Source organism: Argopecten irradians, chromosome 13, assembly GCF_041381155.1.
Source record: "Argopecten irradians isolate NY chromosome 13, Ai_NY, whole genome shotgun sequence".
Taxonomy (NCBI): Eukaryota; Metazoa; Mollusca; class Bivalvia; order Pectinida; family Pectinidae; genus Argopecten; species Argopecten irradians.
In genome coordinates, this window is record NC_091146.1 from 27601582 (window position 1) to 27623819 (window position 22238).

At 36.9% G+C, this 22238-nt stretch overlaps 1 protein-coding gene across 2 annotated transcripts in view; it reads left to right on the plus strand.

Moving 5' to 3' along the window:
• Positions 1-22238, plus strand: part of LOC138305481 (NAD(P)H-hydrate epimerase-like) — a 125675-nt gene that overhangs the window by 88186 nt on the left and 15251 nt on the right. For both annotated transcript variants that reach the window (XM_069245720.1, XM_069245719.1), the window contains exon 4: positions 4389-4499. In XM_069245720.1, coding sequence (XP_069101821.1) covers positions 4389-4499 — 111 coding nt within the window. The remainder of the gene's footprint in view (positions 1-4388; positions 4500-22238) is intronic.

Consider the following 22238-nt stretch of genomic DNA (forward strand, 5'->3'; position numbering starts at 1 on the left):
ATGGTTTAGCAAGGATTAAAAGACAGTGATAGTAACCCTTGGCGTATTGAATATGGTAAAAGCAAAGCCTTTCCCACTTATGTTTACTTACGAATCATTGAGTGTCATTGAGTTGTGACTTTATATGTAGTAGCGGCTGTTATACCCAGACAAAATATCTTCAGATAAGATCAGGTCAATTTCAGGTGAATGTTTTCAGGTCAATTTAACCTCAAATGAGCAAAACACAGTCATGTCAGGTAAAAACATTGACCTAAAATTGACCTGAAACTCATATGAAATTAACCATATATTGACTTGAAATACATAAAAAGATTTTGACCTGAATTCACATGAAGATATTTAAGGTCAATTTAAGGTGAAATTGACCTGTAATTGACCTGATATTGACCTATAGCTGACTTGACGTTTCATTCATGTAAAAATGACCTTATTTTCAGGTCAATTTCAGGTAATGATTTTGATCTTAACAAACGTTTCCTGGTTAGGCTTTGATAGGTCTGCATCAGCGAAAATTCCGTCTTAAAGGACATCGACACTATTTCAAATCTGACACATGATAAACGTGACAGACAAATTTAGTAACTCTTCTCCTAAAAAAATTCCAGATTGCGTGTCATGATGACGAATAAAACTGTGATACAAAAACTGAATGACATGTGAAATCGGTTTTTTTACAAATCTGCTACGGAAGATGGTAACATTTATTGAATGTTTCTTGATGAATCTAACTATGGTGGGAGCTGTTTACCATATTGATTACAAGTGGCGGGAAACCTCTGCTTCATTGATTAGGCCTGTCACGCAGAAGATGCCACAAGAAACACATTTAAAACAGCGATATCTCCACCGATCTAAATATGACATTGAATAATGGGCTTGGCGTCTGTAGAAATCTTCGCCGTGATAGGCAAGTCAACAGCGCTAATAATGTACTTCTAAGGAAATTGATGATTCTGCTTGGTTATTGTAGCACTAGTGACCGTCCTGAAATATTGCATCGGACAGGGTATTTATACTAGTTCTTTTTCTTATAAACCGACTGCTATTCTGGGAATTCTCTAAAGTAATATTTTCGGTTATTCTTATTTGTATATTATAGCTATTGCCACCAAGTGGTACACGTTCTTCTACTTATAAACCGACATTATGATTACATACTCTAATATTGTCAGTTTTGCTAATAAGTATGGAGATTCGCTACTCTAATATTGTCAATTTTTCTAATCAGTATATTTTTTTTACTGTAGTACTTTCATAACTTATAAGTATATCATAACTATCGTGACCCATTGACCTTTTACTATACAATGACGTGACGTCAGAAACTGACAGTAACTTAACAAATCAACAGCCACATTTTACATTTCTCCTAAAACAATTCAATAATCTTGGTCTTTATAAGTGGCCGCCACATATTAGCTGTGTCGCGTGACGTCCTTCTACTCATCGCCTCAGCGTCAGTCAACATTGTCCAAACAGCCCAAATCCCCACCCTTCATTGCACAATGGCCCAGATCTGTTTGAGTACATATCAGTTTTCAGTCATGAACACAGATTCAGCAGTTTTGCGAAACCCCTCTACGACTTTGGAAATCTTACGGCTCACCAAATTCAATTTCAAACGGATATTGAATATTCTTATAGTTAATATGTTTTATATTGTGATGTATAAATTTTGTATTGTCATTTATTCATATGTTGGTCATGGTTTTTTTTTTTGTTTTTTTTTTTTGTTTTTTTTTTTATTTATTCCTTCAAATCTCTTTCAGAAGACTTATTTATAATTTAACTTTTTCTTAAATGACGGTTAGAATAGTCATACTGTAGTTGTGGATATATTCATGAGTGTTCATTTTCGTTTTTTTGTTGTTTTTTTTTTATTGTTTACGCAATATACGCCTTTGAACTTTAACATCATAGTTTCATACATACAAATTACAACGCGCGGGGAATTTCCGCGGTAAAAAATTTCCGCGTATTTTTTATACGTTTAAATTAATGCACTCCCTTTTTTGAGCCGTATCACACTTCTGAGGGTAGAAAAGTAAAAAAAAAATTAAGAACAAATTATACATTGTGTATATATTTGTATGATACATTGTAAATATTGGCATGTATATCAAACGGGTTATCTTTACTTTCATTATAACCTTTTGTCCATCAGTGTTAGGCCTAAGACTCTGGAGTACATTGAAATCATAGTTTGTCATGTTGTATCTCGTTGTGACTGGCATTTCCATTCGGCGTAAATCCATAAGATTGAGTCTGTCATACTTGACAGGTCGGGTTCAGCTAGAGGACCATTTACTTTTGCTATGTCCACATCGTAGAAGGCCATTCACCTCATTGACCGACAATACTTTAACAGGTTTTACCGGTAATGGATGATCATACTTCCGATAGCATAAACTATTGACACCTGTATCGATCGGATGATGTAGTACATGATCGGGTGCTGTCGTACATGATCGGATGCTGTCGTACATGATCGGATGCTGTCGTACATGATCGGATGCTGTCGTACATGATCGGATGCTGTCGTACCGTACATGATCGGATGCTGTCGTACATGATCGGATGCTGTCGTACATGATCGGATGCTGTCGTACATGATCGGATGCTGTCGTACATGATCGGATGCTGTCGTACATGATCGGATGCTGTCGTACATGATCGGATGCTGTCGTACATGATCGGATGCTGTCGTACATGATCGGATGCTGTCGTACATGATCGGATGCTGTCGTACATGATCGGATGCTGTCGTACATGTTCGGGTGCTTGTCGTACATGATCGGATGCTGTCGTACATGATCTGATGCTGTCGTACATGATCGGGTGCTGTCGTACATGATCGGGTGCTGTCGTACATGATCAGATGATGTCGTACATGATCGGATGCTGTCGTACATGATCGGATGCTGTCGTACATGATCAGATGATGTAGTACATGATCGGGTGCTGTCGTACATGATCGGATGCTGTCGTACATGATCTGATGCTGTCGTACATGATCGGGTGCTGTCGTACATGATCAGATGCTGTCGTACATGATCAGATGCTGTCGTACATGATCGGGTGCTGTCGTACATGATCGGATGCTGTCGTACATGATCGCTTGCTGTCGTACATGATCTGATGCTGTCGTACATGATCTGATGCTGTCGTACAGATCGGTGCTGTCGTACATGATCGGGTGCTGTCGTACATGATCGGGTGCTGTCGTACATGATCGGGTGCTGTCGTACATGATCGGGTGCTGTCGTACATGATCAGATGCTGTCGTACATGATCAGATGCTGTAGTACATGATCGGGTGCTGTCGTACATGATCGGATGCTGTCGTACATGATCGGATGCTGTCGTACATGATCGGATGATGTAGTACATGATCGGATGATGTAGTACATGATCGGGTGCTGTCGTACATGATCGGATGCTGTCGTACATGATCGGATGCTGTCGTACATGATCGGATGCTGTCGTACATGATCGGATGCTGTCGTACATGATCGGATGCTGTCGTACATGATCGGATGATGTAGTACATGATCGGATGCTGTCGTACATGATCGGATGCTGTCGTACATGATCGGATGCTGTCGTACATGATCGGATGCTGTCGTACATGATCGCTTGCTGTCGTACATGATCGGGTGCTGTCGTACATGATCGGATGCTGTCGTACATGATCGGGTGCTGTCGTACATGATCGGATGCTGTCGTACATGATCGGATGCTGTCGTACATGATCGGATGATGTAGTACATGATCGGATGATGTAGTACATGATCGGATGCTGTCGTACATGATCGGATGATGTAGTACATGATCGGATGATGTAGTACATGATCGGATGATGTAGTACATGATCGGATGCTGTCGTACATGATCGGATGCTGGCGTACATGATCGGATGCTGTCGGAAGTGTGATGCAATGACCTCAAAAAGTTTCATAACTAATAGGAACACTAAATATCATACAAAGAAGAGTTTCCATCTTAATGTGATAAATGAAATGCCGTGTAACGGCTCAAGTTTCAGAGTTACAATGTCACTGCTTCAGAGGGTCGGCATTTAGTCTTACGTCACGTGCAAAAGTAATGTGGTTTTCTTTGACGAAATATTACTTTGCTGCTAATAACATAACCTATCCTTATTAAACTAAAGTAAGGAGAAGATAACACTGTACTGTGCAAACGCAGCATCACATGATAGTCATTTTATTTATAATTTATTGGTTCTTTGATTATTTTCGTTTATCAATTATACCGTTATTTGTTATTTTCATTTTGCATTATACCAGTTATATGATTCTTACTTCTGATAATGTCACAAAACTATAAATTATGATGTTGAAAATAATTAACCTTTGACCTTTCAGTGTTACCCGCCAGAAACGATGACACGTGATAACCACGCGGTCCTGGTTTGCTGCGGTCCTGGGAACAATGGCGGCGACGGCCTCGTCTGTGCGAGACATCTTAAGATGTTTGTAAGTAATGCAACTAATAACATTTTAATTGATAATTATAGTTCTTGTATGTGTAATTATCATCATGAAACGGTGGCCAAGGGGACAATGAGATTGACTTCTTAGTTCGTGCTAGTAAGCTATTCATACCGGTAATATAAAATTAAAATCGTCATAAGCGTTCGGCTATTCCATCTTTGCATATTACAGAGTTAGCTCCTTTGCGGGTAGGTATCAATTCTTACGTCATTATTTTGTGAGCGCAATTCACGTCGTTTTCTCCGAAACGTATGACGTTACGCTCGCAAACACATGACGTCACAATCAGTACCTATTCGCAAGGGCAGATAACTTTGTAATATGTAAATACGGAAATCTATATAATAAAAATATATCAAAAGCCAAACCCAAAACTAAACAATATCTTATAAGTATTAACTCCTTTTATTACTGATGACCTCAACACTATTATGACGTCATATTTCTTTAACTATTGTAACTCGTAGGTCAGCATCTGAAGAGTAAACCTAAAACGGGAATCCTTATAAAAAACGTTGACTTTTGTCAATTCAGTTTTCTACGTATAGTATATATTCTGTGGATATACATTTTTACCAACAAGGCAGTTTCAAAAATACAGAATAATATTATACGGACAGTCAAACTAATACTCAATCTGCCCTGGGTGTATTTAATGTAAACATTGAAGTATGAATCATGTGACTGTTTACCCATTGAGCGAAATAAAGAATTATATAGATATATTTGAAGTGAAATTGATCCGACATCCCAGATATGTAAGATAATGCAGATTAAAAATGAAGATTTCGTTTTCGATGAATAATTATCGCCTTTAGCATGTGTCTACGGATGAGTACCGTTGATTAAGGTTTCTGCTGACTTTGCAACAATGCGTACACATATTGCATAATGTCAAACTCAAATCCTTCAAAAGTTTAATTGCTAGATTACAATCAATGCTCATATAAGAAATGTAATTACTGTCGTGTTTCATCGGCTATCTATAATTTACAAGATTTTCTTACGAAACATGCAAAACTTCTTATGAATTAGTATTTGAAGATGTAGGTTAACAATTTACAATCAGAAATGCTTTTCAAATTCCATTACATATTTCCATATTTTAATTTAGTCCACCAGAATAGAACTACTTATTATGTGATATTTTGAACGATCAGATTAAAATACAGATCCTTATTATCTCTACGTGTGAGAAGAGGACTTGCGAAAGTCCAATTAGGGGTCATTTACAGGTGACCTTTGGAAATGTCCAATCAAATTGCTGCTGGCAAAATATTGACAGTGAATTTCAGGGGACGAAAAAGTTTGATAAAATATCAGAATTATTTTGGTTCACGCAGTCATCCCGCCCGAAGAGCACAACAAAGCTAATTGTAGGTTTATAATGGGACGAAATGGCGTTTTCAACTGATGTATCAAGGTGTAGAAAAGGAAGGCTTTTCATCTGAAGTACACGTGGTATAAAGGTCATCTGAACAGGACACCTGTCATGGGATGTTGTCAGATCCTCTGTTGATAACAGTGATTATATGGATCTGTATTTTAAACTCGCTCCCTATATACTTTGAAATTACATTATAATACATTTAATCTATGCCATCTACCAATTTACATTAATTCGCCAAGGTGAAACTCTAAATATGAAGCTCTTAATATGATATTCTATCCTGTAATTATTAGGCTTCTAGTCATTCTTCAATTTCAAATTGGAAGGTATGTGGTAATTTGAAATACTGTATCACTGGAATGAGTTTCTGTTGGCTCCATAACGTTCCATGGCATTCTCGGCTACTTTAACCAACATTTTCATTTAAACTGTAAATCTCATTTTTTGGGACGTTCTATTTTTGCATTATTTCGTTTAATAGCTAAAACGTGAATTCAAATGTTTATCGAATAGTTAAAAGATATAGTTAAGCATTGAACGTCTTTCAGTTAGCATTCATAACCCAAATGAATGTCAACTAGACAGATGCAAATTGCATGAAGCTTGCTATGAATGCCAACTGAAAGATGTCCAATGCTTGTATTTGCATTTGATACCAACTTTATGGTGAAATCTCAAGAGATTTTATGTCTATAATGTTTCTATATTTTGTCTCTGAGCGAGGTTCCAATTTGTTACACCAATAAATATTCCTACATTAATATTAAACCAATTATATCTTGCCTGTAAATGTCTATTTTATATTCACATCATTTTAGTCCCAGAGCTAGACCAAATTACAAACTATTAATTATATTGCAGCTGTAAAATCAATATTATGACTGCATTTATTGCATTTTATTCCCCAAACTTTGTCTTCTATTACGAACTCCTGGTACCGGCAATAGAAAATGAAAATATGCATGTTACGAAATTAATCTTTGTTGTGAAATTGATATTCATATTGTACATTGAATGAATTGGACATTGTTCAAGAAGATATAAAGCAATAGAATATTAATTTTAGGGCTTTTAAGGTTACATATATAGTAAAGTTGTAGTGAAAATGTAAATATAGTGTCGTAGTTGTTAGATTACATTATCGCCACACCGGACTACAAAACGGACACAAGTATGAGATATGTACAGGGTAATCTTTCAAATTAGATATTGTGTGTAATAAATACCATGATACGTAGCTTCTGTATGTTTGTTCTGGACATTTTTTTTCTGACATAGATAGGTAACTTTGATCTCGGAGAGCTGTAATGTTTTATAATTCTAGCATAAACTCTAGTCGCGAGCTCTCGATTAGCTATCAATTATTGGATATGGATTTGATGCATTTCGAATCTAAACCTAATAGGATTCGTTTTAATCAAATCAACATGTCATCATGGGACATTTAGAAAAAGGAGCAAAATATATAAACGTAAATTATGAAGATGTTGTCATAGTGATATTTCTCATATTCATTTGATATTAATATGTGCGTCGGAATAAATATATTTTATGGTTCAATCGGAGTATAATCTAGGTAATGCATGCGTAATTCGCTCGTAATAATGTCTCCTTTAATCTGATTGTGTAAATCATCTCGAATCTGGGTTATGATGATCACAGTTCTCATCGTCTGCTAATGGATATAACCTCATAGTGTTACCTAAAATTGAAAAATGTGAACAATATAGATTAGCAATAAAACGGTTTTATACTCTATCTGGGTACACCTTGGGTATATTAAGGTCAAGCTATTCATCGATATTGAATTGGTAGGCTTGTGTGCTAGTTATCGCAAAATGACGTTTTATATGGACGAGCTATTGTTTACCGTGACGTCACGAAAATAACAATAAATGATTTTGGTTTTAATTAGTTTAACGTCCTATTAACAGCCGGGGTCATTTAAGGACGTGCCAGGTTTGTTGGTGGAGGAGTACCCGGAGAAAAACCACCGACCAGCGGCCAGTACCTGGCAACTGCCCCACATGGGATTCGAACTCGCGACCCAGAGGTGGAGGGCATGTGGTAATATGTTGGTACATCTTAACCACTCGGCCACCGCGGCCCAACAATCAATGAAATATTACTATAACTATAAACAAAATACAATACATGTAACGAACTGTTTCATACATTTTGGTGGGGAAATAATGTCTGAAATGATTCTCACTTGGAAAAGTTATTCAGTGGTTAAACATTTTATAAGCACTTCAGGTTTTATATAATGTCATCTACATCGTCTTATTGAATTGTGGCCAAAAAACGAAAAGCTGAACAATATTTGCATATTGACTGACAAAGTGATTTATTGCAGAAATGAATGAATTTCACTTTCCTGACGATAAAATTCGCGAATTGAAATCGTATCAATTTCAAACATGTAGATGTTATTCCTCAGAGTTAAAAAAAATCTAAATCGTCTGCTCCCGTTTTGATACTGAAAAAAATACTCGGCGACAAAAAATACTTATTTCACACCACTACCAGCATTGAAAATTGTATTAGGGATATACTAGACGTTTGAATTTCAACAATTGTGTCACTAAATAACATTAAAATTTGACGACTTTTGCGGCCAAGAAAGACCCAAACAATGCCTGGTCCTTTACATGGATCGTGAAATTCGCGAAAGTCGCTTTACATTATTTTTATGACAAAACACGTTACAATTTATATGTCAAACCAAATCTGATTTGCCACCAAAATAAATTTAAACAACTATAGATGTATGTAGTGAAATTCTTTTCAAGAAGATGCACATATCTACAATTACTAAGTTGGCGAAATTTGTTGTTACGTACAACTGTATCTTAAACGTCCTTGGGTATTACGTTCATGTGATACTTCATGTGATACATTTTATTGTATATTATGTTTATATACTACAAAACAATCTGCTTTGCTGCCTAATAACATTGTTAAAAACCAGTAGCTTATATCATGTATATTTTTTATCTAAAATTATGCACATATTTGTTACTGCTTGAATCAGTAATGTACCTCAAAAGCCTTATGTATATTATATTTTCCACGGGCAAAGTCGAATTGTGGTGTATGACCAACTATATTTGCTTGCAAGGTGTATGACCTGTATGAACTGTTAAATCACAATGCGCTGACAGAGAGGTTAATTGACACGTAGTCGGCTTCATAGGAGACAAGGATATTTCTTATTCATGATTTTCTATGAAATATATATCTTAAAACCAAAAATACTTTAAGACGGTTCAACTGAAATGATCCATTACAATTTCTTTGCGGGGAAATGTGTAAATTCCTTGTCTGGCTGAAATATCTTATTGTTAAAACGTCACTTCTTTCTATTATTTCTTCGCGCCTAATCAGTTTTGGTTAGAGAGATGTCGGCGCCAATGTCGTCTTCCCAGATTTGTCTTAGACCTACCCGTGTAATTCGGAAGCCATATAAAGACAAGACGCTGTCGGCCAAATCTGATGAATGGAAATCCTTCCGATCTTCAATACGCCCCTACAGCAAACCCTTTATTTACAGATAAATTACCACTCTTGCAGAAAATGGGAATCTCTGAAGAAACTACGTTTATCACCAAGCTGGTCTGAGGGGTGATATTCATCTGTTTGGCATCAGTGCAATTCTATTGTTTTAGCGTTTTTCATGATGGTTTAGGTGGTCGGTCAGGCATAGTTTCCATTAACACACCTGGCTCCGATTTCTCGAAACAAAAGTATAGACTTAAGTCAAAACTAAAGTTTTTCTCCTTATGTAACTTATGTTGATAAAATTGACTTAAGTCAAAACTTAAGTTTTTCTCCTTATGTAACTTATGTTGATAACATTGACTTTTAAAGTCAACTTTTGACTAAGTTTGTTTTGAGAAATCGGGGCCAGGTGTCAATGTAATTTACAATTGGATTAAAACATCTTCCGGATATCTTATCAATCCTAATATTTTAATGTATTGATACAGTACCCATCGTTTGGATATCTCACAAACCGTGACATTTAATGTATTGATATAGCTCCAATCTTTGGGATATTTTATCAATCCTAACATTACACATGTAATATTTTATTGTATCAACAAAGTGGGATGATATTTTATTACATAACTAGATAAAATTCCTGATTAATAATATGTAAATCTTCAGCGAAACAACAAAAAACCCATACAAGATGGCCACCCTAGCAATCTGATTAAAATACAGATACGTATTATCACTACGTTTGGTAAGAGGATCTGACAACATCCTATTAGGGGTCACGTTCTGGTGTCCTTTAGAAATGGCCAATCAAATTACTACCTTCAGAATCTTTAATGTGATTTTCAGGGGACGAAATAATTTGAAAAGACTGTCAGAATTATTTCCCTCTATGTAGTTATCTCGCCCAGATATCATAACAAAGCTAAATGTATATGTATTATGGGGCGAAATGACGTAACAATGTGTAGAAAATGCATTTGATCTGAAATACAAGTGGTATGAAGGTCATCCGCACATTTTACCCCTTATGTGATGTTGTCAGATCTGTTATTGAACGGAGTGGTTATACGGATCTGTAGATTAATCAGATTGGCCTCCCTGACCGCCATCTATAAAATCGTTTCATATTTTAAATTTCCAAAACTATGATTATGGTAGTGATAGGACTTTCAACAAATGAACTATAAATATTACTTAATTATCAAAGTTTCCATTAGATTAGATTAGATGTGATAGACTAAGCAACGCATTATATTAACAGCTAAGGTCATTAAAGAGCATTAAGAGGTTTATAGGGAAAGAACCTGAGTACCTTAAGAAAATAACCGACTAGCTAACATTACCTGGTTATTTTCACACGTGGGAGGTTCAGAGGAAGGGTTTGTATAGTAAATTGTAATTCGGGTCGTTTTAATCATTTGGCCAGTGCGGTTCATGGAATGGTATACTGAGTGCCAATATCGTAACAAATCTATTAAACTAAAATCTGCTATTCATCAATGTGATACATAGAGAGCGACTTCGCTAGCCTTATCTTTTGTTCATACACTCCAGTCCCTGTATGACAATCAAATGTCAGATGGAACCGACCACGTTATGGCGTTAGTTGGATATATCTTTATATATGTTGACATTCAATCAATCAGAAAATGTACTTCCAGATTTAGCGTTCATCTATGTATCATTTTGTAAAGCCATGGGCATAGACATATTTACTGGAAACGTGAATTTTTTGCGTCTGGCTATTTTCGCTAGGCTACGATGTGCATATCTTCTACATATTGCATGTATTTGTTATATGTTAGTGAGGGGTGATGTATTGTTGATATGTTAGTGGGGTGATGTATTGTTGATATGTTAGTGGGGGTGATGTATTGTTGATATGTTATGGAAGCATTCATCTGTTGATATGTTAGTGGGATATGTTAGTGGGGGTGATGTATTGTTGGTGTATGTATTATTGTTGATATGTTAGTGGGGTGTGATGTATTGTTGATATGTTAGTGGGGGTGATGTATTGTTGATATGTTAGTGGGGGTGATGTATTGTTGATATGTTAGTGGGGGTGATGTATTGTTGATATGTTAGTGGGGGTGATGTATTGTTGATATGTTAGTGGGGGTGATGTATTGTTGATATGTTAGTGGGGGTGATGTATTGTTGATATGTTAGTGGGGGTGATGTATTGTTGATATGTTAGTGGGGGTGATGTGTATTGTTGATATGTTAGTGGGGGTGATGTATTGTTGATATGTTAGTGGGGGTGATGTATTGTTGATATGTTAGTGGGGGTGATGTATTGTTGATATGTTAGTGGGGGTGATGTATTGTTGATATGTTAGTGGGGGTGATGTATTGTTGATATGTTAGTGGGGGGTGATGTATTGTTGATATGTTAGTGGGGGTGATGTATTGTTGATATGTTAGTGGGGGTGATGTATTGTTGATATGTTAGTGGGGGTGATGTATTGTTGATATGTTAGTGGGGGTGATGTATTGTTGATATGTTAGTGGGGTGATGTATTGTTGATATGTTAGTGGGGGTGATGTATTGTTGATATGTTAGTGGGGGTGATGTATTGTTGATATGTTAGTGGGGGTGTATGTATTGTTGATATGTTAGTGGGGGTGATGTATTGTTGATATGTTAGTGGGGGTGATGTATTGTTTTGATATGTTAGTGGGGGTGATGTATTGTTGATATGTTAGTGGGGGTGATGTATTGTTGATATGTTAGTGGGGGTGATGTATTGTTGATATGTTAGTGGGGGTGTGATGTATTGTTGATATGTTAGTTAGTGGGGGTGATGTATTGTTGATATGTTAGTGGGGGTGATGTATTGTTGATATGTTAGTGGGGATGATGTATTGTTGATATGTTAGTGGGGGTGATGTATTGTTGATATGTTAGTGGGGGGGTGATGTATTGTTGATATGTTAGTGGGGTGATGATGTATTGTTGATATGTTAGTGGGGGTGATGTATTGTTTGATATGTTAGTGGGGGTGATGTATTGTTGATATGTTAGTGGGGATGATGTATTGTTGATATGTTAGTGGGGGTATGTATTGTTGATATGTTAGTGGGGAGTGATGTATTGTTGATATGTTAGTGGGGGTGATGTATTGTTGATATGTTAGTGGGTGGTATTGTGATGTTATTGTTGATATGTTAGTGGGGGTGATGTATTGTTGATATGTTAGTGGGGTGATGTATTGTTGATATGTTTAGTGGGGATGATGTATTGTTGATATGTTAGTGGGGATGATGTGTATGTATTGTTGATATGTTAGTGGGGGTGATGTATTGTTGATATGTTAGTGGGGATGATGTATTGTTGATATGTTAGTGGGGGTGATGTATTGTTGATATGTTAGTGGGGGTGATGTATTGTTGATATGTTAGTGGGGGTGATGTATTGTTGATATGTTAGTGGGGGTGATGTATTGTTGATATGTTAGTGGGGGTGATGTATTGTTGATATGTTAGTGGGGGTGATGTATTGTTGATATGTTAGTGGGGGTGATGTATTGTTGATATGTTAGTGGGGGTGATGTATTGTTGATATGTTAGTGGGGGTTGTATGTATTGTTGATATGTTAGTGGGGGTGATGTATTGTTGATATGTTAGTGGGGTGATGTATTGTTGATATGTTAGTGGGGGGTGATGTATTGTTGATATGTTAGTGGGGGTGATGTATTGTTGATATGTTAGTGGGGGTGATGTATTGTTGATATGTTAGTGGGGGTGTGTATGTATTGTTGATATGTTAGTGGGGGTGATGTATTGTTGATATGTTAGTGGGGTGTATGTATTGTTGATATGTTAGTGGGGGTGATGTATTGTTGATATGTTAGTGGGGGTGATGTATTGTTGATATGTTAGTGGGGGTGATGTATTGTTGATATGTTAGTGGGGGTGATGTATTGTTGATATGTTAGTGGGGGTGATGTATTGTTGATATATTAGTGGGGTGATGTATTGTTGATATGTTAGTGGGGGTGTATGTATTGTTGATATGTTAGTGGGGGTGATGTATTGTTGATATGTTAGTGGGGGTGATGTATTGTTTATAATTTGTGGGTATGGTGATGTATTGTTGATATGTTAGTGGGGGTGTATGTATTGTTGATATGTTAGTGGGGGTGATGTATTGTTGATATGTTAGTGGGGGTGATGTATTGTTGATATGTTAGTGGGGGTGATGTATTGTTGATATGTTAGTGGGGGTGATGTATTGTTGATATGTTAGTGGGGGTGATGTATTGTTGATATGTTAGTGGGGGTGAGATGTATTGTTGATATGTTAGTGGGGTGATGTATTGTTGATATGTTAGTGGGGTGTATGTATTGTTGATATGTTAGTGGGGGTGATGTATTGTTGATATGTTAGTGGGGGTGATGTATTGTTGATATGTTAGTGGGGGTGTATGTATTGTTGATATGTTAGTGGGGGTGATGTATTGTTGATATGTTAGTGGGGGGGGGTGATGTATTGTTGATATGTTAGTGGGGGTGAATGTATTGTTGATATGTTAGTGGAGGTGATGATGTATTGTTGATATGTTAGTGTGGGGGTGATGTATTGTTGATATGTTAGTGGGGGTGATGTATTGTTGATATGTTAGTGGGGGGTGTATGTATTGTTGATATGTTAGTGGGGTAATGTATTGTTGATATGTTGTTGATATGTTATATGTGGGGTGATGTATTGTTGATATGTTAGTGGGGGTGATGTATTGTTGATATGTTAGTGGGGGTGATGTATTGTTGATATGTTAGTGGGGGTGATGTATGTTGATATGTTAGTAGGGGGGTGATGTGTTGTTGATATGTTAGTGGGGGTGTATGTATTGTTGATATGTTAGTGGGGGTGATGTATTGTTGATGTGTTAGTGGGGGTATGTATTGTTGATATGTTAGTGGGGGTGATGTATTGTTGATATGTTAGTGGGGGTGATGTATTGTTGATATGTTAGTGGGGGTAGATGTATTGTTGATATGTTAGTGGGGGTGATGTATTGTTTGATATGTTAGTGGGGGTGATGTATTGTTGACATGTTAGTGGGGGTGATGTATTGTTGATATGTTAGTGGGGGTGTGAATGTATTGTTATATGTTAGTGGGGGATATGTATTGTTGATATGTTAGTGGGGGTGAATGTATTGTTTGATATGTTAGTGGGGGTGATGTATTGTTGATATGTTAGTGGGGGGTGATGTATTGTTGATATGTTAGTGGGGTGATGTATTGTTGATATGTTAGTGGGGGTGATGTATTGTTGATATGTTTAGTGGGGTGTGATGTATTGTTGATATGTTAGTGGGGGGTGATGTATTGTTGATATGTTAGTGGGGGTTGATGTATTGTTGATATGTTAGTGGGGGTGATGTATGTTATGTTAGTGGGGGTGATGTATTGTTGATATGTTAGTCGGGGGTGATGTATTGTTGATATGTTAGTGGGGGTGATGTATTGTTGATATGTTAGTGGGGTGATGTATTGTTGATATGTTAGTGGGGGGGTGATGTATTGTTGATATGTTAGTGGGGTGATGTATTGTTGATATATGTTAGTGGGGGTGATGTATTGTTGATATGTTAGTGGGGGTGATGTATTGTTGATATGTTAGTGGGGGTGATGTATTGTTGATATGTTAGTGGGGGTGATGTATTGTTATATGTTAGTGGGGGTGATGTATTGTTGATATGTTAGTGGGGGTGATGTATTGTTGATATGTTAGTGGGGGTGATGTATTGTTGATATGTTAGTGGGGGTGATGTATTGTTGATATGTTAGTGGGGGTGATGTATTGTTGATATGTTAGTGGGGGGGGTGTATGTATTGTTGATATGTTAGTGGGGGGTGATGTATTGTTGATATGTTAGTGGGGTGTGATGTATTGTTGATATGTTAGTGGGGGTGATGTATTGTTGATATGTTTAGTGGGGGATGATGTATTGTTGATATGTTAGTGGGGGTGATGTATTGTTGATATGTTAGTGGGGGTGATGTATTGTTGATATGTTAGTGGGGGTGATGTATTGTTTGATATGTTAGTGGGGTGTGATGTATTGTTGATATGTTAGTGGGGGTGTATGTTATTGTTGATATGTTAGTGGGGGTGATGTATTGTTGATATGTTAGTGGGGGTGATGTATTGTTGATATGTTAGTGGGGGTGATGTATTGTTGATATGTTAGTGGGGTGATGTATTGTTGATATGTTAGTGGGGATGATGTATTGTTGATATGTTAGTGGGGGTGATGTATTGTTGATATGTTAGTGTGGGGTGTATGTATTGTTGATATGTTAGTGGGGTGATGTATTGTTGATATGTTAGTGGGGGGTGATGTATTGTTTATATGTTAGTGGGGGTGATGTATTGTTGATATGTTAGTGGGGATGATGTATTGTTGATATGTTAGTGGGGGTGATGTATTGTTGATATGTTAGTGGGGGGATGTGTATTGTTTGATATGTTAGTGGGGATGATGTATTGTTGATATGTTAGTGGGGGTGTATGTATTGTTGATATGTTAGTGGGGGTGTATGTATTGTTGATATGTTAGTGGGGGTGATGTATTGTTGATATGTTAGTGGGGGTGATGTATTGTTGATATGTTAGTGGGGGTGATGTATTGTTGATATGTTAGTGGGGTGATGATGTATTGTTGATATGTTAGTGTTAGGGGGTGATGTATTGTTGATATGTTAGTGGGGTGTGTATGTATTGTTGATATGTTAGTGTATTGTTAGTTGATATGTTAGTGGGGTGTATGTATTGATTTTGATATGTTAGTGGGGGTGTATGTATTGTTGATATGTTAGTGGGGGGTGATGTATTGTTGATATGTTAGTGGGGGTGATGTATTGTTGATATGTTAGTGGAGGTGATGTATTGTTGATATGTTAGTGGGGTGATGTATTGTTGATATGTTAGTGGGGGTGTATGTATTGTTGATATGTTTAGTAGGGGGGTGTATGTATTGTTGATATGTTAGTGGGGTGTATGTATTGTTGATATGTTAGTGGGGGTGATGTATTGTTGATATGTTAGTGGGGGTGATGTATTGTTGATATGTTAGTGGAGTGATGTATGTATTGTTGATATGTTAGTGGGGGTGTATGTATTGTTGATATGTTAGTGGGGGTGATGTATTGTTGATATGTTAGTGGGGTGATGTATTGTTGATATGTTAGTGGAGTGTATGTATTGTTGATATGTTAGTGGGGGTGATGTATTGTTGATATGTTAGTGGGGGTGATGTGTATTGTTGATATGTTAGTGGGTGTGTAATGTATTGTTGATATGTTAGTGGGGTGATGTATTGTTGATATGTTAGTGGGGGTGATGTATTGTTGATATGTTAGTGGGGGTGATGTATTGTTGATATGTTAGTGGGTATTATTGTGATATGTTATGATGTATTGTTGATATGTTAGTGGGGGTGATGTATTGTTGATATGTTAGTGGGGAGGTGATGTATTGTTGATATGTTAGTGGAGGTGATGTATTGTTGATATGTTAGTGGGGGTGATGTATGTTGATATGTTAGTGGGGTGATGTATTGTTGATATGTTAGTGGGGTGATGTATTGTTGATATGTTAGTGGGGGTGATGTATTGTTGATATGTTAGTGGGGTTGATGTATTTGTTGATATGTTAGTGGGGGTGATGTATTGTTGATATGTTAGTGGGGATGATGTATTGTTGATATGTTAGTGGGGGTGATGTATTGTTGATATGTTAGAGTGGAGGTGATGTATTGTTGATATGTTAGTGGGGGGTGATGTATTGTTGATATGTTAGTGGGGGTGATGTATTGTTGATATGTTAGTGGGGGTGATGTATTGTTGATATGTTAGTGGGTGGGGTGATGTATGTGTATGTTGTTGATATGTTAGTGGGGGTGATGTATTGTTGATATGTTAGTGGGGGTGTATGTATTGTTGATATGTTAGTGGGGGTGATGTATTGTTGATATGTTAGTGGGGGTGATGTATTGTTGATATGTTAGTGGGGGTGATGTATTGTTGATATGTTAGTGGGGGTGTATGTATTGTTGATATGTTAGTGGGGGTGATGTATTGTTGATATGTTAGTGGGGGTGATGTATTGTTGATATGTTAGTGGGGGTGATGATTGTTGATAGTGGGGGTGATGTATTGTTGATATGTTAGTGGGGTGGTGATGTATTGTTGATATGTTAGTGGGGGATGATGTATTGTTGATATGTTAGTGGGGGTGATGTATTGTTGATATGTTAGTGGGGGTGATGTATTGTTGATATGTTAGTGGGGTGATGTATGTGTTGATTTGTTAGTGGGGGATGATGTATGTTGTGGGGTGATGTATTGTTAGTGGGGGTGATATGTTGATATGTTAGTGGGGTGATGTATTGTTGATATGTTAGTGGGGGTGATGTATTGTTGATATGTTAGTGGGGGTGATGTATTGTTGATATGTTAGTGGGGGTGATGTATTGTTGATATGTTAGTGGGGGTGATGTATTGTTGATATGTTAGTGGGGGATGAGGGTGATGTATTGTTGATATGTTAGTGGGGGTGATGTATTGTTGATATGTTAGTGGGGGTGATGTGTTGTTGATATGTTAGTGGGGGTGATGTGTTGTTGATATGTTAGTGGGGGTGATGTGTATTGTTGATATGTTAGTGGGGGTGATGTATTGTTGATATGTTAGTGGGGGTGATGTATTGTTGATATGTTAGTGGGGGTGATGTGTTGTTGATATGTTAGTGGGGGTGATGTATTGTTGATATGTTAGTGTGGGGTGATGTGTATTGTTGATATGTTAGTGGAGTGTGATGTATTGTTGATATGTTAGTGGGGGGGTGTTATGTATTGTTGATATGTTAGTGGAGTGTATGTATTGTTGATATGTTAGTGGGGGTGATGTATTGTTGATATGTTAGTGGGGGTGATGTATTGTTGATATGTTAGTGGGGGTGTTATGTATTGTTGATATGTTAGTGGAGGGTATGTATTGTTGGTATGTTAGTGGGGGTGATGTATTGTTGATATGTTAGTGGGGGTGATGTATTGTTGATCATGTTAGTGGGGTGGGGGGGTTGTTTATATGTTAGTGGGGGTATATGTATTGTTGATATGTTAGTGGGGGTGATGTATTGTTGATATGTTAGTGGGGGGTGAATGTATTGTTGATATGTTAGTGGGGGTGATGTATTGTTGATATGTTAGTGGGGGTGATGTATTGTTGATATGTTAGTGGGGGTGATGTATTGTTGATATGTTAGTGGGGGTGATGTATTGTTGATATGTTAGTGGGGATGATATGTATTGTTGATATGTTAGTGGGGGTGATGTATTGTTGATATGTTAGTGGGGGTGATGTATTGTTGATATGTTAGTGGGGGTGATGTATTGTTGATATATGTTAGTGGGGGTGATGTATTGTTGATATGTTAGTGGGGGTGATGTATTGTTGATATGTTAGTGGGGGGTGATGTATTGTTGATATGTTAGTGGGGGTGATGTATTGTTGATATGTTAGTGGGGGTGATTGTGTTGTTGATATGTTAGTGGGGGTGATGTATTGTTGATATGTTAGTGGGGGTGATGTATTGTTGATATGTTAGTGGGGGTGGGTATTGTTGATATGTTAGTGGGTTGATGTATTGTTGATATGTTAGTGGGGGTGATGATGTATTGTTGATATGTTAGTGGGGGTGATGTATTGTTGATATGTTAGTGGGGGTGATGTATTGTTGATATGTTAGTGGGGGGGGTGATGTATTGGTGATATGTTAGTGGGGGTGATGTATTGTTGATATGTTAGCGGGGGTGATGTATTGTTGATATGTTAGTGGGGGTGATGTATTGTTGATATGTTAGTGGGGGTGATGTATTGTTGATATGTTAGTGGGGGTGATGTATTGTTGATATGTTAGTGGGGTGATGATGTATTGTTGATAATGTTAGCGGGGGTGATTGTGATATGTTTGTTGGGGATTGTATTGATATGTTAGCGGGGGTGATGTATTGTTGATATGTTAGTGGGGGTGATGTATTGTTGATATGTTAGCGGGGGTGATGTATTGTTGATATGTTAGTGGGGGTGATGTATTGTTTGATATGTTAGTGGGGGTGATGTATTGTTGATATGTTAGTGGGGGTGATGTATTGTTGAATATGTTAGTGGGGGTGATGTATTGTTGATATGTTAGTGGGGGGGATGTATTGTTGATATGTTAGTGGGGGTGATGTATTGTTGATATGTTTAGTGGGGTGATGTATTGTTGATATGTTAGTTGGGGTGATGTATTGTTGATATGTTATAGTGGGGTGATGTATTGTGATATGTTAGTGGGGGTGATGTATTGTTGATATGTTAGTGGGGGTGATGTATTGTTGATATGTTAGTGGGGGTGATGTATTGTTGATATGTTAGTGGGGGTGATGTATTGTTGATATGTTTAGTTGGGTGATGTATTGTTGATATGTTAGTGGGGGGTGGGGATATGAGTGGGGGTGATGTATTGTTGATATGTTAGTGGGGGTGATGTATTGTTGATATGTTAGTGGGGGTGTATGTATTTGTTGATATGTTAGTGGGGGTGTATGTATTGTTGATATGTTAGTTGGGGGTATGTATTGTTGTATGTTAGTGGGGGGGTATGTATTGTTGATATGTTAGTGGGGTGTTGATATGTTAGTGGGGGTGTATGTATTGTTGATATGTTAGTGGGGGTGTATGTATTGTTGATATGTTAGTGGGGGTATATGTATTGTTGATATATTAGTGGGGGTAATGTATTGTTGATATGTTAGTGGGGGTGATGTATTGTTGATATGTTAGTGGGGGTGATGTATTGTTGATATATGTTAGTGGGGGTGAATGTATTGTTGATATGTTAGTGGGGGGATAATGTATTGTTGATATGTTAGTGGGGGTGATGTATTGTTGATATGTTAGTGGGGGTGTGATGTATTGTTGATATGTTAGTGGGGGTGATGTATTGTTGATATGTTAGTGGGGGTGATGTATTGTTGATATGTTAGTGGGGTGATGTATTGTTGATATGTTAGTGGGGGTGATGTTATTGTTGATATGTTAGTGGGGGTGATGTATTGTTGATATGTTTGATATGTTAGTGGGGGTGTATGTAGAGATATAATGAAAACGGCTTAAGCTAAATTTATCAGGTTACGAATAATTCCACTTTTCACAGTATTAACTTGTAGAAGTCTCGACAATTTGATGAATGTATGACCCTTCTCTGAATATAGTTAATTGCTATTGAACAAAAATGTTTACATCTTCAGTGGTTTTTCATTCAGTTTTATTGAAATATCTAGTATTATCGAAGTATCGTCTAATCATCTAAAGAAGATGAAAAATCGTTTTATATGGACTGATTTGTTAATTATGTAAAATATACATTTTTCATTCATGACAGAATTTGCTTGTTAATTATGTATTTACATAAACCATAAACCGACGGTTTTGTCCCGACTTAAATTTTAGATTAACAGTATTGCAACTAGATCGGATAGATTTCACAAAATTAATTCTGCACTTGACACATTATGTAAGACATTGGCGTGGTTATCTCTTCACAACTCGCTGTGATGTTTCTGACACCATATTCGATAAAAAAACTCAAATCGCTGTGATGTTTCTGACACCATATTCGATAAAAAAACTCAAATCTGCCATCATCCTATCTGATTGCACAATCGATTAAGATTCCGTTTGAAGATACTCGCTTGAGGCGTTTATTTTATTTTTTTGTGAAGCATTTTTTGTCCAGGAAAGTAGCGATGGGATAGATCGATAACAAGAAGCCATAGTCATGCTGGCAGCAAGTTCTTCGTTATTGTTTAGCAGTTTTCATAACAGTTTTAAACGCTAATTTTAGCTCCTTTAATCCTGTGAAATAGAGAAGTTCTTCCCTAGCGGAAACATATGTCAGATTTAGAAGACTTCTATAAGATGGAGCACAAGTGTTAAAGACGTCACGGACATTAGTTTCTCTACAGCACGACGATATTTAAAAAAAATCCTCAAAATGATTAAGTGAGGTTTTGTTCTAGAAGTAATTTCCTTTACCAAAATCATTTATTCTAATGTCACATTGAGGTGAATTTATGTGCGATTCTTTTTTCATCTTCGAAGAAAGATTTTACATTTCTAGAACAATTGATCAATTCATTGATTTAGTCTAGTATTCCTCAGTAGTATATGTGTGATAGTCTTAGCCTTTTATCCATTATAATTATGACTTATTCCATTCTCGACAATTTTAATACGAAAGTTATTTTAAATTTATTTTGGTGCAATGTTTGTTCAGCATTGCATTTGAATCGGTCAGTCGTAAAATGATATTTACGTATTTCCAATCATTTTGAAACACCAAATCTCTAGAGAAAAAAAACTCTTCAAATAATATCACCGCTAAAGTATGCTAACAGTATTTACCTGTCATTTTTAGAATAGATAAGTCGGTAATTAGCTGCATTTCTAGGGTTGCAGGACTTTAAATCTTTCATTATTTACCCAAAAAAGATGGAGATAGCAGAGTGATGAATTTTTGCATTTTTAGGTCATCTGACCCGCCGTGCGTTAACTTTTCACATTTTGAACTTCTTCTCAAGTTCTACCAGTGCAATTTGGCTGAAACTTGCATGAAATGATCCTGACATGGTCCCGACAAAGTGTTGTTATTTTTCGGGTCGATCCGAAATCAAAGATGGCCGCCACAGCCGCCATCTTGAAAACACATTTTGAACTTCTTCTCAAGTTTTACTGGTGCGATTTGACTGAAACTTGCATGAAATGA